Source organism: Macrobrachium nipponense, chromosome 32, assembly GCF_015104395.2.
Source record: "Macrobrachium nipponense isolate FS-2020 chromosome 32, ASM1510439v2, whole genome shotgun sequence".
NCBI classification, from domain to species: Eukaryota; Metazoa; Arthropoda; class Malacostraca; order Decapoda; family Palaemonidae; genus Macrobrachium; species Macrobrachium nipponense.
Genome location: NC_061094.1, coordinates 30,941,298 through 30,957,979, shown reverse-complemented (window position 1 = coordinate 30,957,979; position 16,682 = coordinate 30,941,298). Strand labels below are relative to the sequence as shown.

Genomic DNA, 16,682 nt, shown 5'->3' with positions numbered 1-16,682 from the left:
TCTAATACGGAAAAGCAAAAGGAAGCTAAGCACTCACTCCTATACACACTAGATGAGTACCGAAAGCGATCCCCACGCCTTTTTTTAAAGGTGAGGATGAAGATGAATTAAGAAAATTCGTAATACCATTCATCTTGTTCAAAATCAGAAATCTGGAGCTGAAATATTCATTTTAATATTATAGTTACAGTAAGATACTGAAAACTGGCAAATCCCTCTTCGCTGTAGATGTTACGTGGAATTAATATACTACACTCATTCGATAAAAAAAAAAAAAGGAGTGGCGTTGGATGGCAGATCAAACTGATCCAAGAAGTTTTTTTAACATGTTTTATTAGTATTAGATTCTTATAAGATTAAATACACTTATAAAGAGAGAGTTCGAAGACCACAAACAATCGGCAAGGCCGCAACCCCGCCCCTAACCCCCTTTATCCCTTCCACGGTCTTCCCCTAAAAAGCCTCTTCCCTTCTCCACCCAACATGAAAACAGGCATAGAAACAAACCAAAGCAAAACATAGCCCTTTTATTGGAGGTAATTACCAGCATTCAATGCTTACAAGAGAATTGTTGCTTAATATAACCACATGCGATGCTTGCATGCTGCATGTTCCCGGCAATGAAATAACAGAGGTCTTGTTCTTGCTTGTAAAAAGAGTGATGATCTATCAGCTGCAGATCACGGACCCTGAGCCTTCATGTATCACTGGACGAAATTAATGCCTTTAGTGGCACCCAAGAGAGTTGTGGTTCTGCTCAAACTTTATTTCTACGCTTTTTCCCGTTTAGCCATCTCCTTTTCCACCATCTCCAATGACAGGAATACGCTGTAGGTCCCGTTACTAAGTAACCAATTGGTCCCTAGCCACGTCAAAACATCTAATCCTTCGGGTCAGCCTTAGAAGAGGTATTTGTTTGTTTTTGTTTGTATGGTGCTTTTACGTTGCATGGAACCGGAGGTTATTCAGCAATGGGACCAACGGCTTTCGTGACTTCCAAACCACGTCGAGAGTGAACTTCTATCACCAGAAATACACATCCCTCACTCCTCAATGGAATGGCCGAGAATCGAACCCGCGACCACCGAGGTGGAACGCTAATACCATACCAACCACGCCGCTTAGACGCTTTAGAAGAGGTGTTAATCAGCTCAGTGGTCTGGTAAAACTAAGATATACTTAACTTCACACAGGAAGACTGCCTGTATCCACCTGGAGCTTAAAGTTGAGAAGTAAATCCTAACCATATAATTTTCCTGTACAATTATGATGAGACGGACAGCACAGTGTCATTAGCTTGAAGGAGGAATAAAGGCGAAAGTATTTTAGAGAAGAAAATTGCATGACAGGAAGCAAGGAGTTTAAGAATCAAGGAAACCAAATCAAGGACAAAGAATTATGTAGCTTGAGTTAGACTGGAATGACCAAACAAATGAATATGAGCTACTATTGTGCATCCGAATCTGCGTGGCGCAGACCTTCCTAGACTTGGGTTCTTACTTCATTTGTATTAACAAAAAACTCTGAAGTGTATGTCAGAGATAACTTGCCTTACTCTGTGAAATTTCATAAGCGGATATAATTCTCCAAGTTGACGTTCACTTTTGTAGATAAATTACTATACCGCGGAAATAATGATGTACGAAGTTTTACGGACCAAATATGGATTACTTAATTCATATACTCTGACGGGTTCCATTTGACGCGAAAATATTAATCGTCCTATGAAATATTTTAGGCTTATATTTTTCCTTAAACGTAAAATATTTCATTTGACATTTCTTATATTGCTACCCACATCTAACTTTCATATCCAGAAAATATACGTACATGAAACTCCACACACATATATACGTGATCGGAATACCTGAAATATGCGTAACAGTTGACATCATTGAGAGTGGAAAAGGATCCTTGGAATTGGAAGATACAAGAAAGTGACAGCCAACGATACCATCGTTAAAAAAACAAACTTTTCACCTTTATGCCACTCACGAAAGCAGAAGCAGAGGGTCAGTTAAGAGCCCAGTGTGGGCAGAGATGAACCTTATATAAAAACTAATTTGCTCTGGCATCTTAACCTTTGACATTTGAAGGACATAGTAATTGTGTTTATACCTTATTTATAGTAGGACTAACATCACTTGTATATCAGTATGAAAATGATACTACGATTAATTGTTCTTGTGTAAGGATTATTTAGATTATTAAAGTTTATCTTCAGGCAGATTCTCTCAAAAGTTACACATCTTGAGAAGGGCCGTCAGTGACTATATCAGCAAACCTTAATTATCAATACTGTCTTATTACATACTTGAATTTACCATGTATATAGATACATATACCCATACCTATACACTGTATGTACATGCTCATTTTACCGATAAAATTCTGAATGTAATTCGTTTAATATTGTATATTTTCTCTAATAAAAGATAAAAAAAAATTCTATACTTACCTTACCCGTCATCAATTAAATTGTCCTGGTAACATACAAACCAGCTAGTGAAAGTATTACTTCGGTGCCGGAGGTACAAAACTGCAAGAAACTACACCAACTTACCATGTCCCAATTTTTCTCATAATTAGCGACTCCTTTGTATTCTATGTAACTTGCGAATCCTTCGTTCAGCCACAAGTCATCCCACCACTTCAAGGTCACTGTTGTTAGAAGAGATATGTGTTAGCAGAAGACAGAATGCATAGAGATCGAATACTAAAAAAAATAAATTAACAAAAAATAAATAAATAAATAAGTAACCTTGTCGTATTAGAAATGGGCGACGTAACCTACTGTAAAGGTTTTACCCTAAGACTAACTAGATTGAATCCTCCTTTCACCACACCTGGTGATTAGATATGGGAATAAGTTTGTCTTCGACAACTAGGTATAATGCCTGTTTTTTCCACGAAGTCTATTGTTCCAGCTTAAAGGCAAATATTCGTTCGCCTTATGGAAGAAGAATGAGGCCAATTTGGAATGGGGCCAAAATCATCTCAATCTTAAGGGAGTGGTAGATAAAATGTAGGAAATGCACCCACATTTCAAAATCGTTTGCATGCATAAATGAGCGTGGTGTATAAGTATACTGGACAGTTTATAAGATTGTAAAATAGCATTCTCTACATTACTGGACTCTCCAACATTATATCTCAAATTTTAAGGGTCTTGAAGTCATCAACATTTTGAAAATTCATCAAAATTCAAAAGGCTTATAGGTATCAAATAGTTAACATAATCTGCCAAATAGAAATATATACATTTATTTGACTCCAAATGATATGTTCACATGTAGTTATAAACAAAATATTGGGCAAAAATATCGCGATAACTAACTGAATGAGAGATAACGCAAAAAATATAATAAAACACGTAAATTCAAGGCCGTCTCCTACGTCTGTTGATATATCAACCAAAGAATGAAAAAATGTTGAAAAACGTTTAATTATAGGCCACATCGGGTTCAAGTGGTGACGTTGCGTGAACAACAGCTGACATGTTAACAGAATATGACAAAACGCCCCAGGCACAGGATCATTCATTACCCTTCTTTGTTGTTGCAGTGACTTGTTTTAATTGCACTGCTGTTTGTCGTATATCAAAATTACAAGTTTTGATTTTTGAACAATGACAATCACATTCCACACCAGTAACTCTGTGACACCTATAATTACCCAGATTGCCGAACCACATGTGCGCAAGTTCGTGAGCAACGACTGAGGCGACGCGCTGCTTGTTGTAGGAGGACGACCCTCTGTCATCGTACAAGAGGTTGACTTCCCGGTACGTGATGAGCCCCCAGTGCTCCATGGCGCCGGATATGAAGTCCGGGATGGCTATCATGTCTGCAGGAACGAGGAGAACGTTAGTCGGAGGGAGGGAGAGAGAGAGAGAGGGAGAGCGTGGAATGGCAAAGAAGAGGCTTTTGTTAAGGGCCCCCACAATGTGGTCAGTATTGTTCAGTACAGTGATTTGACGATAATGGTTCCTTGTGTATGTCTCTTTCAAGGGGTTTGAAATCATTTACGTTTTAATATTTATTATGCGATTATCTTAAGGAGAATTGAATCGACTGTCAATATCAGAACTACGAGTAAATAGTTTTTACTAAAAAGAGAGCAGTCATGTATTTACAATAAAAAAGGATATGCAAGGTAAGCATTTTATGTTCAGATAAATACCTGTAAATCAAGATTTTAAGAATTACTTGAAATTTTTGTATTCATGAATATTACCTACTATATGCGTTTTCTAATTTTATACTTAAGATTAATCGACTGCCAAAATCAGCAATTACTAAAATGAAAGCAGTCGTGTTTTTACAATGACAAGAATTTGAGCAGGGACACATTTTGTTGTTGGTCAAATGCCTAAGAAAGTTAAAATTTAAAAACCGACTAGATGTTTTGTGCTCACGAATCTTTCATATGTCTTCGCTCATTCTATAATTCAGATTAAATCAGTATAACATGAATTGTTCAAGGCTGAATTCTAGCTACAAGCGATCTTTTTATTTCACGGTGTCAGAAATGTAGTTTTTTTTTTTTTATTTCAGTGCGAGTAAGTAAATAATCACCTTGTTTTGGAAGTGGATATTCTAGGTTAAAGTATTCCTCGAAGTAGTTGAGGACATGAACACCCAAATCTCTGGAATAATTGGTACGACTCAGCTGGAAAAAATAAAATAAAATAAACAAAACTTAAACGCATGGTTCCATTGTAAGAACATTACTAATATGTTTATTTTCTTAAAAGACGAAGGAAACTAGTATGGAGCATCAGAAATGCACTGGAATTTACATTATTACTAAATAAGAATAATGTGGATGACGTAATGAAAATTACCATTAATGTTTTCAAATTCCTTGCAATAGCACTTTGCAGTCGGCTCTTAAACTGTACAATGGAACTTGTTAGTCAACTTCTAATCTTCCCTAGTCCCCATTTTTCAAAGGAGTGGTTATTATCACATGTATGTAGGGCTGACACTTTCATTTTCATTACACTAAACTCTTGGAAGATCTTTGAACAAATAAACATCTATTCTAGGCTAAAGTTACCTCTTATAAAACATTATTGGTACGACATAGATCCCATTTCTCCCTTCAGGGTGACGAAAAAATTAAAAAATGCTTTTGATACAATTTAAAGAAAAAAACAATTACTCAACTCCACATTAACTCTAATTCAATATCTTTTTATTTTCTAAACGGACTAAACAACCCATTTATCTGAAGTATCATTCAGAACCATAAAGAGTAAGAAAAATGTAATCCTTTATAATTATCCATGGGCAATGCTATTGCAGGTGATGAATGCTATTATTATGCCATGAAAACTTCAACCTCCTTCTCCACTTACTACCATATCATGTCAGCTTTACCTGCTCAGCAGTAGAGTACACTCTGAAAGGCTTATTATCTTTGGTCGAGACTTCCACGTATTTGAAGTCGCAGACGATGAAGCAAGCAAGGTACGTCACCATAGGAACAGATCGCTGGAAGATCACCTCTGTCAAGCCTGGGGAAGGCGAGTCGGGTATTTCTCTCTGGAAACATCAATAATGTTAGCAAAGAAGACCGGGTAAATTAATCCGAATTGCAAGATTCGGGTTTGAACCCGGTATTTATCCACCTTTGCAAAGGCGTATTTAATCCACTCCCGTTGTGGGTTACACTTTTAACATAAACAAAAGACATCATAAAGTGAATTTTGGCGCCTCAGTGGCGTGGTTGGTATGGTTGTTGTCTGTCACCTCGGTGACGCGCGCGTTCGATTCTCGGGCATTCCTGATTGAGGTGTGAGGGATGTGTATTTCTGGCGACAGAAGTTCACTCTCGACGTGGTTCGGAAGTCACGTAAAGCCGTTGGTCCCGTTGCTGAATAACCACTGGTTCCATGCAACGTAAAAACAACATACAAACAAACAAAAATAAAGAGAATTTTGTTTGTTTTTATGGTGTTTTTACGTTGCATGGAATCAGTGGTTATTCAGCAACGGGACCAACGGCTTTACGTGACTTCCGAACCACGTCGAGAGTGAACTTCTATCACCAGAAATACACATCTCTCGCACCTCAATGGAATGACCGAGAGTCGGACGCGCCGCCACCGAGGTGGTACGCCAACACCATACCGACCATGCCACTGAGGCACTTCATAAAGAGAATGATACCTGCCAAAAACTAGTATATAATATCATAGATAGCGACCCACCAAAAACCCTTTGGGGTCCCTATCCAGGAAAGATCCCAAGATTCAAACCTTTATCTTTGACGTAACTTAAACGTACATTAACTCTCAATTTTAGTTAGGGGAAAAATAATAACTAGGTTCAAATGTAGCCTGGAAGAACCAGCACAGTACGTATCTGGAAGTCACATAAAAAGGAAAATGGCATATATCTGTCTACAGAAATCTTTCAGAAGCACCTATAGCCGTGAATTATGGAATTTTCATGGAAGTGGAATTAGATGCCATACAAACGCAAAATGTGAGTAAGTGCGGGAGTGTAAGTCCCGTTCCAAAGACGAGCAGATTAAAAAAAAAAAAAGAGGAACTTCTCTATTGATTCCATAGCAGCCAGTGCCCCTGAAGATGAAGAGCTCTATTGATTAAAAGCTTTTCAAAAGAAATGCCTACTTTGGAAGATCGCCAATTTAGGAAAACTGAAAGAAACGTGAAATCCTTCCGGTCGGTCAAAGGGTTTACTCACTGGCTTGATGGAGAGAGAGAGAGAGAGAGAGAAAAGTATGTTGACGCTACGTACATGTACAAGATCAGTTTCCCAAACACAGATAAAACACAAATATAATTGGTGGTCTCAGCAAGCAAAGAAAAAAAAAAAAAAAAACTCTCTTCTAGACGGACCTAGCTTTTTATTAATATCACTATAATTAAATTCAGTAATAAAAACACATTCTTCGAGTTTGCGTTGATGGGTTATAAAATGCTACTGTAGAAAGCCAAGTTTACGTGAATTAACTAAGGTCCCCTTCAGCTGAAGGCCAAAAGCTCCTATTTTCATACTTATTCACATAATCTTGGTTGTCTACAATGGCTTTTTTCTTAGCTGCTAAGATTAGCGCGTCACTTACCTCCACGGGCATGTTGGACAAAGCAATATATCCCTGAGACGGCCGGATGAGAGTGGTTGTGAACGAACTCTTGAAAGAAGGCTCATCGAAGCAAGGGAAGGCGCTTCGGGCGTCCGTTGGCTGGAATTTGCTTGTTGCCATAGACCTGAAACAAGCAAAAAAAGTTATGAAGATCAGTCATCAATTTAGATGAGATGTGCATAGCTATTTTAATTTGAAAAACTAAGAATATGGCTACCTGCAATAGAAAAAAAAAAAACAAAAAACATTCAAGTGAGATTCGCTCGACATATTCTAGTCTGCATGTACTTCCAATATTCAAATGACCGGGCAGATAATGTTCTTGAAACGCTTACTTAAGATAGAGCAAAGGCTTATGCATCGTATAACTGTAACATCTGCCTGGATCAAATAGCAAGCATAGGGACGGGTCTGTAACGATGGAGTGATATTTCGTATATTTTTTAAGATTGCCATAACAAAGGAGTGACGTTAATACCGTATTAAAGGAGTGCCATTGTATTGGAGTGACATCAAATTTTATTTTTAAAAGATTATAAAAAGGATTGAATTATCAAGGTTTTATGAAAGAGACTAGAATCACTGAATTGTTACCAAATTTTATATATTGGCTGGATGGTTGTCACCCCTTTGAAATTCATGCCTGAGGTTTTCACTCCTTTGAACCGAACCGATAGGGACTGACGTCTTTTGAGGATGACTTGGATCTAGTAATTCTGCTCGGAGTAATTTCCCACAGATCTTACAAGACTTCATACGGATGTATACAAATGCTGTATGAACTTTAAAAAAAAATTCATGTATTCATTTATACAATTAAAATGCTGTATGAACTTTTGAAAAATCATTTATTCATATATACAATAAAAATGCTGTATGAAATAAAAAAAAAATTCATGTATTCATGTATACAATTACAATGCTGGATGAACTTTCAAAAAAAAATCACGTATTCATGTTTCAGACACTGAAATCATCAGATGACAAAGGCAAAAGGAATCATCGGGCTAACACTGGGAATCGTCTTAGAAAGAGAAACAGCCACTGAGCAAGCGGAGATAAAAATGAGAACGGGATCTGAAAGAAAGAAACAAACAAACGAACAGAGGAATGTACTAATCCAGCCTATCACTTAGAATTATTAAATAATTATTTCAAAGAGACTTCATCATCTGATCACCTATGATTCAGAACTCAAGGTTATCAATCATCTTACTCTGTCGGTCATTAACTTTCATATATATATATATATAATATATATATATATATATATATATATATATATATAAATTATATATATACTATTATATAAATCTATAATACCTATATATAAAAATATATATATATATATAAATAATATATATATAATATAGTAATATTATATATACATATATATATATATATATATATATATATATATATGATGAAAAAACGGAAATTACTTTTTTTGTCGTTCGTATGTATGTATAATTTTACTTGGTACTTAAATCACAGAATAATTAGCGAGCGAGATGTTCAGACGACCTTTCTATAATTTTTATTATGGCACAAAACCAAAGTATCGGTAAATAAATGCAAAACTAAAAGTAATATATCGGAATAAAGATTTGCTTCTGAAACAGAACGAAAAGAAAGTACATTTTTTACATCGAGTATCTATTAGTCACTGGAAACACGAGCTTTCATGCAACCCAATTTAAAAGAGTTTCCAGAACGAGCGTTTGATCGGAATCTTCTATTTATGAAGCAGAAACAAAGACATGAAATTCTTTACAGAAGACTTCGACTTTCATGACGCTTCCCATTGTCAGACACAAATCAAATATAACTTACAATAAGCGTAAAAGCAACCAGAACAAAGACATACGAGAGGCGCCGTTACGGGACGTGCAGTAAACTGACTTTTTTTTATTTTTTTTTATCGTGGGCGCTTCTGCAGAGTTTTCTCCTGTTGATCCAAACTGTCAACATATCTGTTGACATTAACGGATCATTTTTCCTTTTCCAAGACGGTCTTGTATGTTTACTATTTACACTAAAAGCGAAGAAACGACTATTTTGTCTTTTTTCCACTTATCCCAGTACGTTTAAGGTATAGAATGGATAACTTCTTGTAAGTAATAATAAGAATTACTCAGTTTTATGTTACAGTATTCGGCCTCACGACCTACACTGCTTTACAAACCAAAACAAAACGTCAGCAGTGTATGAGAATAAATCATTCCTACTTTGGGATCTATGACAGTTTTTTTTTTTTTTTCCTGGCAAAGACAGGTTGTTGGCACCCTAATGTCCTTACTTAGTCTAACATTGGTAGCAACAAGGAATACAATAGAGAAAAGAAGCTATGGTGAGAACGGCGACCAGAGGAGAGTTAGGGGTGGATGTACTGATCAGACAAATGGCTGCTTCCATTTTTTTTTTTTTTTTTTGTTTTTTTTTTTTTTTTATTATTAAAGACTTACAACCTTGAGATACATAAGAGTAGATTTACATAGTAAAAGTTGTACATACACAAAAAGATAATTATTTACAATTATAACATATTCATTTTTCAGAAAAAAAGATAATTAAGATAAATGTTCTCATCTTTCAAAAATCTAATTTATCTAAAAAGGAACTGTAATTATTCCTGATTCTATTCCCATGTATCAAATATAAATCTCTCCTGTAATTATTGATATTATTATAAGTAACCTTATGAAATCATTTACAACCATATTCAAATCCTTCCTAGTACACCATATCGTATATATAGAATATATATAATATATATTATATACTATATATAATATATATATATATATATATTATATAAGAACAACAATAAATATGTATACACACATTCTTTCCTACAAATATCTTTGGTTTTGAATATAAAAAAATTTCATATTGTTCCTATTCAAAGTAAGCAAACATTCATATGGAACAATGCTACGAGGGAGGCGACTGGATTGTGAGACAAGCTTTCAAGCGTCGACATAAATTATATTTCCAGAAAGACACTCTCACAGTTACACGGCAACTCGAGAAGGGAGTTTAATGCAACAACAGGGTATACCTACAAAGAATATGGAGGATTTTGCTGTATAAGGTGAGCAGCATGGAATAATTCCTGGGAGTGCAAGATGGAGTGTGTTTAAGGGTTCTTGATCAGTTTTGGTTATTGGAAATCACTGACTTTTCAACAATAAAGAAATAAAAGGGGTGTTGACTATTGCCCTGTTCTCTCTCTCTCTCTATCTCTCTCTCTCTCTCTCTCTCTCGTCTCTCTCCCTCTTCTCTCTCTCTCTCTATATATTTATATATATATCCTATATATATATAATATTATATATTATTATATATATATATATAATTATATTATATATATATAAAGGTTTTTGCCACGAAGGAAGAAATGAAAAAAACGAGATATCTCGCTTTTTAATTTTTTCCATTTTTTCCTTCGTGGCAAAAACCTTTATTTATTACATAGCATCACGTTTTATATACTTCGTGATCAAGTTATTCATATATATATATATATATATATATATATATATATATATATATATATGTGTGTGTGTGTGTGTGTGTGTGTGTGTGTGTGTATATACGTATATGTGTGTGTGTGTGTGTATTTCTGTATTTATCACTAACAAAAGAATTAGTCATCTAAACCGATTAAGAACGATTCCTATAACAGTATCACCAAGTGCCCCAGACTCCGAGATGAAAACAAGACGGCAGTTCTTCTGAAGCCAAGAATCCCACCCAGCACAAGGTGGCCTTCGTGACCAGGCAACTAAAACAGGAGGAGGCTTTCGCAACCTGACCGTCTCAGACGGACGCTGCTGCTGACTCTGGCACCTCTTGGGCAACGCGGATGACGTGACGAGTGAGGATGAGACGGACGACGCGGATGTCTGAATCGATCGTCATCCGTGCACAATAGCCCCTCAGTCGATCAGGTTCACTGACATTCGGAAACGGTTGATTTTGGAATGAAGGCGCCTCTTGATTAAGGATATGGCTAAGGTTCCTCTCGTCGGAAACCTTTTGGTCTTTTCGGCGAATTTTTGGGGTTGTGGACAAGTTAGGTGTACTAGTTGTTGTTGGGCTTCTTGGCTTGTTAATTTCTGATATGCTCTACTTTGCATTTATCTTCCTTTATTTCGACAGTTGTAAGAGTAGTTTTCTTATGTTTATCATCAGAACGCCAGTACCAGTAACCAAGCAATTGTGGTTGGTCGAGACAAGCTCTGAGTGATCTACCACAAGGCTTTACAATATAGACTCCTTTGGATCTGCTGACAGTCTTTGAAAACTGCAACAGAGGTTCTTGCTCCTTGAGAGGAGAACATATTCAGACACCAAATACCATTCCCTTTTCAGAACTCTCGCCAAAGCCAAGACCCTCCAGATCTATCTTCGACCAGTCACATTCGTTTATTAATTTCAATTTGTTCTTTTTATTTCCAGCTTTGATTTTTAAATTTTGCTTGTACGGCTGTAGCAGTCAGCACATATAAGCATTACAGTTTGTTTGTAAAATTACTATTGCAGGATGGAAACTTGTAGGTAAAGGTGAAACAGGCGGTCATAAATATATGGAGTAGCATAGCAACAATATTTGTCCTTTCCCTGAAAACTCTAGCCTTGAAAATATGAAAAAGTACAGGATATTGGGAAAGTTATCTTGAAATAAGGGTGTTGTGGTGGACAAGTGCATCATAGCACTCACACATCCATAAACTTAAGTTAAAAAAAAAATCAGTATTATTATTTTTAAATAAAATATTATTTTTAGTAAAAAAAAATCAGTATTATTATTTTTAAATAACATACTATTCTTAGTAAAAGAAATCAGTATTATAATTTTTAAATAAAGTATAATTTCTAAAGTCCAAATAGAAACACGACCCAGTTTCATCCCCCCAAAATAATTGGGATGTGTGACAGGCACGCAAGTGTTACCTAACGATGTTTATGAAAGTGCAGGTATCAAAGCCGGTCGAGGTAAACTAATTCGTTCACACAAGTTAGCGACGGCGCTTTTCTTATTTGTCGCTCCATTGTGAAAATCAAAGAAATTTGATGGGAAACAACAAGTTGATTGTTTGAAATTTATACGGTGTTGCAGTGTTCAACTGAGGCGAGTTTGTGTGTTATTCGGGCGGCGCCGAGGCTGGAAGTTTAGTTGTATGGGTGATAGTTCTTGTGTGTAGCGCCTCAGTGGCTTGATCGGTATGGTCTTGGCCTGCCACCTCGGTGGCCGCGAATTCGATTCTCGGGCATTCCATTGAGGGGGTGAGAAATGTGTATTTCTGGTGATAGAAGTTCACTCTCGATGTGATTCGGAGGTCACGTAAAGCCGTTGGTCCCGTTGCTGAATAACCACTGGTTCCATGCAACGTAAAAACACCAAACAAACAAAGAGCGTTTGTTTAATAATTATCCGTTGTCTGTCATAATCCACCACATATTTCTGGCTAGCGGTAAGATTGTTACAGAGAAGTTAGAGATACCATTCCATTCAGCGCCCTAGATGTTTGTCAATTAGCCTATGTTGCCGAGTGTTATTGTTCAGTTCAACAATGTCAGGTTTTCATTTCTCTCGTTTTTCAATCCTATATCTTTAACATAGTCGGCGTACACTTCAGAAGTACAGAACGGCCTTCAAGATAACGTGCAGCATCATTTTTCCTGTGATGTTAGGTAACAGATATGATAAAACATAATCGAAAATCCACGCATTTCTAATGCTCACATGCTTCAACGCATCAGACAAATGTAATAAGAAAAAATTCAATTGTATAAAATCTGGCAATTTCCCAAGATGACGGCCCACTTCGGGCTATCAGAGTGGCGCGAAATCATATTGTCAGGCACCTTTTCAGAATGAAAAACCTAGTCCAGCTTTCTCTTGCCCTTTTCCTTATTCAGTCATTAAATGATGGGCATATCTGCTGTGTCTTAGACAGTGATCTCATAGTTACTAGTGCTTTTTGTCAGTGAGTCTCTTCTTATAGCACTAGTGAATTTGAGAGTGATAATCTATTTTCGCATTATGATTCCCTCGAGTTATTCTTCCTGTAATAATTCTGTTTCTTACTATTCCGTTGTGTGAGTCCTTCATAAATAGCGAGGGTCATGAGTTGAGGGGATACTGCGTTAATCCTCTAGGGTCTTTATCTACCTCAACACGGTCTTTAGTCTCTGTCACCGGACAGAAGAAGAATGCAAAAGGAATGTGGAAAGGGCTGTTCACACGCTGCACTACGCACTCTCTCTCTCTCTCTCTCTCTCTCTCTCTCCAGCAAAACATGTTTTTTTGCAAGATCAAAAGAGCTTCCCCCGAAAAAATATGTTTTATTGGTAGGATGAAGACTAAATGGATTACTGTGGAGTAAAAACAACAAAAATATAGCCATTAACAAGATACGATCTATTTCTGCTTTGGCCATATGGCTCTATGCATTGTCATGTTTGATGGACTAAGAGTTTATCTGTAAACCTGGTTGCGTTCGCCTTTGCCATTCATTTATCCTTTCACATTTGAAGGTTTGGTGAAAACAGGAGTAGACTTTATCCGGCAACACCATAACGATATTCTACTTGCGTTAAAGACCAGGAGAAAATTAGAGTTCAACACAAAAGACTCAGGAAGAAAGAGAGAGAGAGAGAGAGAGATTCTGACGCGTTCACAACGATCTCTTTGGCATTTTGTCTCCAGGAAGAGGTTTTTAAAACATACTTAGGCGTGGAAATTACGCCCTGTGACCCATAAAAAAAAAAAAAAGGATTTATTGCATTTCGACGCCGTCCTTGGTTGTGAAGATCGTGCAGTTGCCCACGAGAGGTAAACTGCGCATTGTTGTATAATCATTTTTTATGATAATTTCTCGTCCGGAGACTTCCAAGGCATCAATAATATTTCCTCTGGATTACCACAACCACCCTCACACTGAGCTCTCTTCGACGTTTGACAAATCTTTTGGTTGGTAACCATCCAAAGGTTCATATCAAGCTTATTCCATTTGACAACTGACTACACTTCGGGCAAAGGCTTGTACTGGCATATAGCCAAATACCAGCCAACCACCAGCTCTTAATACTCCCCAAAGTTATTGCAGTAGTGAATATCATGCTAGCTTACGTTTTCATTATTTGGGGAGATGGCGCTTCTTTAAACAAATTCCAGTAAAAGTTATAGCTACAGAATTAAGTCTATATTTCCGTCTCTGAGTTCTGCATAGTAAATTTCTCAGTTCAGAAATAAAGAAATTACCCCTCTACCTCCTTAGTCCCATCGAACTAAGAGAAAAATTAAATGCTGGAAAATGACATTTTTGTCAAACACTCAGCCTCAGACCTTGAAAATGAGTCAAGGGCAAAAGTTATTTAAAAAAAAAAAAAAAAGGTCAACCTTCAAGGGGCACCTGCCCAACAAATTTCATCAGAAAATCACGAATAACTGAAATGTTCTCTGTAAATTGTCTCTAACTTAAACATTAGGTCAAGATAAAAAAAAAAAATATTTGGGGAAAAATTCGCTGCTGACATGAAAATAAGTCAAGGTAAAGCAGAAATTCAACAATCAAACTGAAAGTCAGGTGACTTTAACTACCGTACTGTGTGAGGCATAATATAAATATTTGAAAGTTTAATCTCTGGAGTTGTAGTGTGACCTTGAAGGAGAAGCCGGTGCAAACATATTTTGGTAAAATCATCGCTAACATGCAAGGTACCCTCATACCATCAAATTACACGAAAATCATCAGATAATAAAAGGGAAGATGACCAACGAGAATAATAAAAGCACTAAAAACGCACGGGACCTAACTAATACTATCTCATAATGTATCCACTGAATAAACACTAAATAAAGAAGTATTGAATAAAATGCTTCTCGAGTGAAACTTAAGGACTTCATTTTTGTAGTGTTTCGTAATAGTTGTACCGGTTATGATGATTTTTTTTTTCGTGAATGTTCCACAGGTCATGTGGAAATAGCATTCTCAAATCTCGACTATTTGTTTTATTTCGTCTCCACAAGCTAGGATGCTAAAAAGCTTAAATTGCCATTTTCCTCTTTCGATAAAAATGAGAGTTGTGTTAAAACCACGTTATAGGGACCAAGAAATCTGAAGGCTCCACTTTCCAACCTGGAAACTAGCTGATTAGAATTTTGCTCGATTTCGTTTATAATATGAAAGCATAAAAAATATTTGCTGTGAAAGTATTATTTGAATGTTTTAATATGTGGGCAATAATGACAAATATCGTCAGTTGTACTCGAATTTTTTTTAAAGAAATATACTGCCATTCGCGGAACAAAGTAGTGCACTTAGCTGATCCACTATATCTTACTCTCAAATTTACAAATGTGTACGTCGTATTATGACGTGTATAGTGTGCCTTTTACCTTTATTTATTGGGGTTGTGTCTGCAAAAGAAGAGAGCTACGATATTTGCTGTTGGCGGGTGATCGGAGACAGAGAGCCGTGGTACAGGAAGGCTGAGGAAGCGGGAAAGCTGCATATTTCTCGGTAGGCTGATGGCAGGACTTTGGTCATAGTTTCTTACCCGATGCATCTTGCAACGTACTGCCATAAATGTAAGTCTTTTGAAGGCGTATGTTTTATGGCACATTTTGATTATTTATTCTCTGGAACATAGTAAATTAACCGTAGCATTTGTTCCTACCTACTCGTTTGGTAATTCACATGATGGTGACAATTGTTTCGCGTGCTATCATGATAAGGACTGTATAAAATAGGAGTTCGGATGTATAGTTGATCAAATGATTGCCAAGTTATGAAAATGAAACTTTTAGGCTTGTTGGCATTTATAGCGGTTGCTCCATTACGACCACGGGAATTACAAGTAGCCAACATCTGAGTTTGTATGGGCCATAGTTCTGCCAAAGGTGGGAGGAGTCGGGTGGTTGGACGAGCTAGAGTGAACCTGCAAACCTTACTTTGGATATAGTAAAGACTTGAACCTCAGTAGATTATAATATAGCGGGCACAAAAATTGTGTATACAGTGGTTTCAGCGTCAAGTGATAACGAATTCTAGAGTTCATTGCATTATACAAAGAACACCCATGCCTCTGGAGTGGAAAGGTAAGTCTTAAGGCTGTAGATATAAAGGGAAGTAGCGTGATTCATACGAAAGCTTGCTGGAAAAGATAATTTAAAGAGATCATCAAGCCGCAAAAGATTGTGGTAGAAGGAAAAAAAGTCGAAGCGCCAAAGCAATAAGAATAGCAGTTGAGGAATTATTCTGCATATTATTATAGTACTCTCATTTAATGCATATAGACGACCGTGAACACATAAGGCCATCTTGCACTAGATAGTCATAATATATGAGGTTAGTGAGACATTATCCTTTAACTGCTCTATTCCTTGACATTTTTTTTTTTTTGTAGTAACGTTATGATTCTAAGGAACGTAGTCAGTCCTTGATTATAGTGTGTCTAATAGGCCTAAACTTTACAAGTACAGTAGTTAAAAAGCACTAGGTCTACTGATTCACGAAAAATTGCCACGTACACAGACGCAATATGTTATA

The 16,682-nt window shown here is 36.6% G+C and overlaps 1 protein-coding gene across 2 annotated transcripts in view; it reads right to left on the bottom strand.

Moving 5' to 3' along the window:
* The window catches only part of LOC135207311 (glutamyl aminopeptidase-like), a 76,876-nt gene that overhangs the window by 13,819 nt on the left and 46,375 nt on the right, over window positions 1-16,682 (bottom strand). For both annotated transcript variants that reach the window (XR_010312950.1, XM_064238998.1), the window contains exons 3-7: window positions 7,099-7,243; window positions 5,385-5,549; window positions 4,578-4,671; window positions 3,676-3,846; window positions 2,564-2,661 (exon numbers count right to left, since the gene is read on the bottom strand). Coding sequence is in view for 1 of the 2 variants with exons in the window: in XM_064238998.1 (XP_064095068.1) it covers window positions 2,564-2,661; window positions 3,676-3,846; window positions 4,578-4,671; window positions 5,385-5,549; window positions 7,099-7,243 (673 nt within the window). In the remaining variant the exon portion in view is untranslated. The remainder of the gene's footprint in view (window positions 1-2,563; window positions 2,662-3,675; window positions 3,847-4,577; window positions 4,672-5,384; window positions 5,550-7,098; window positions 7,244-16,682) is intronic.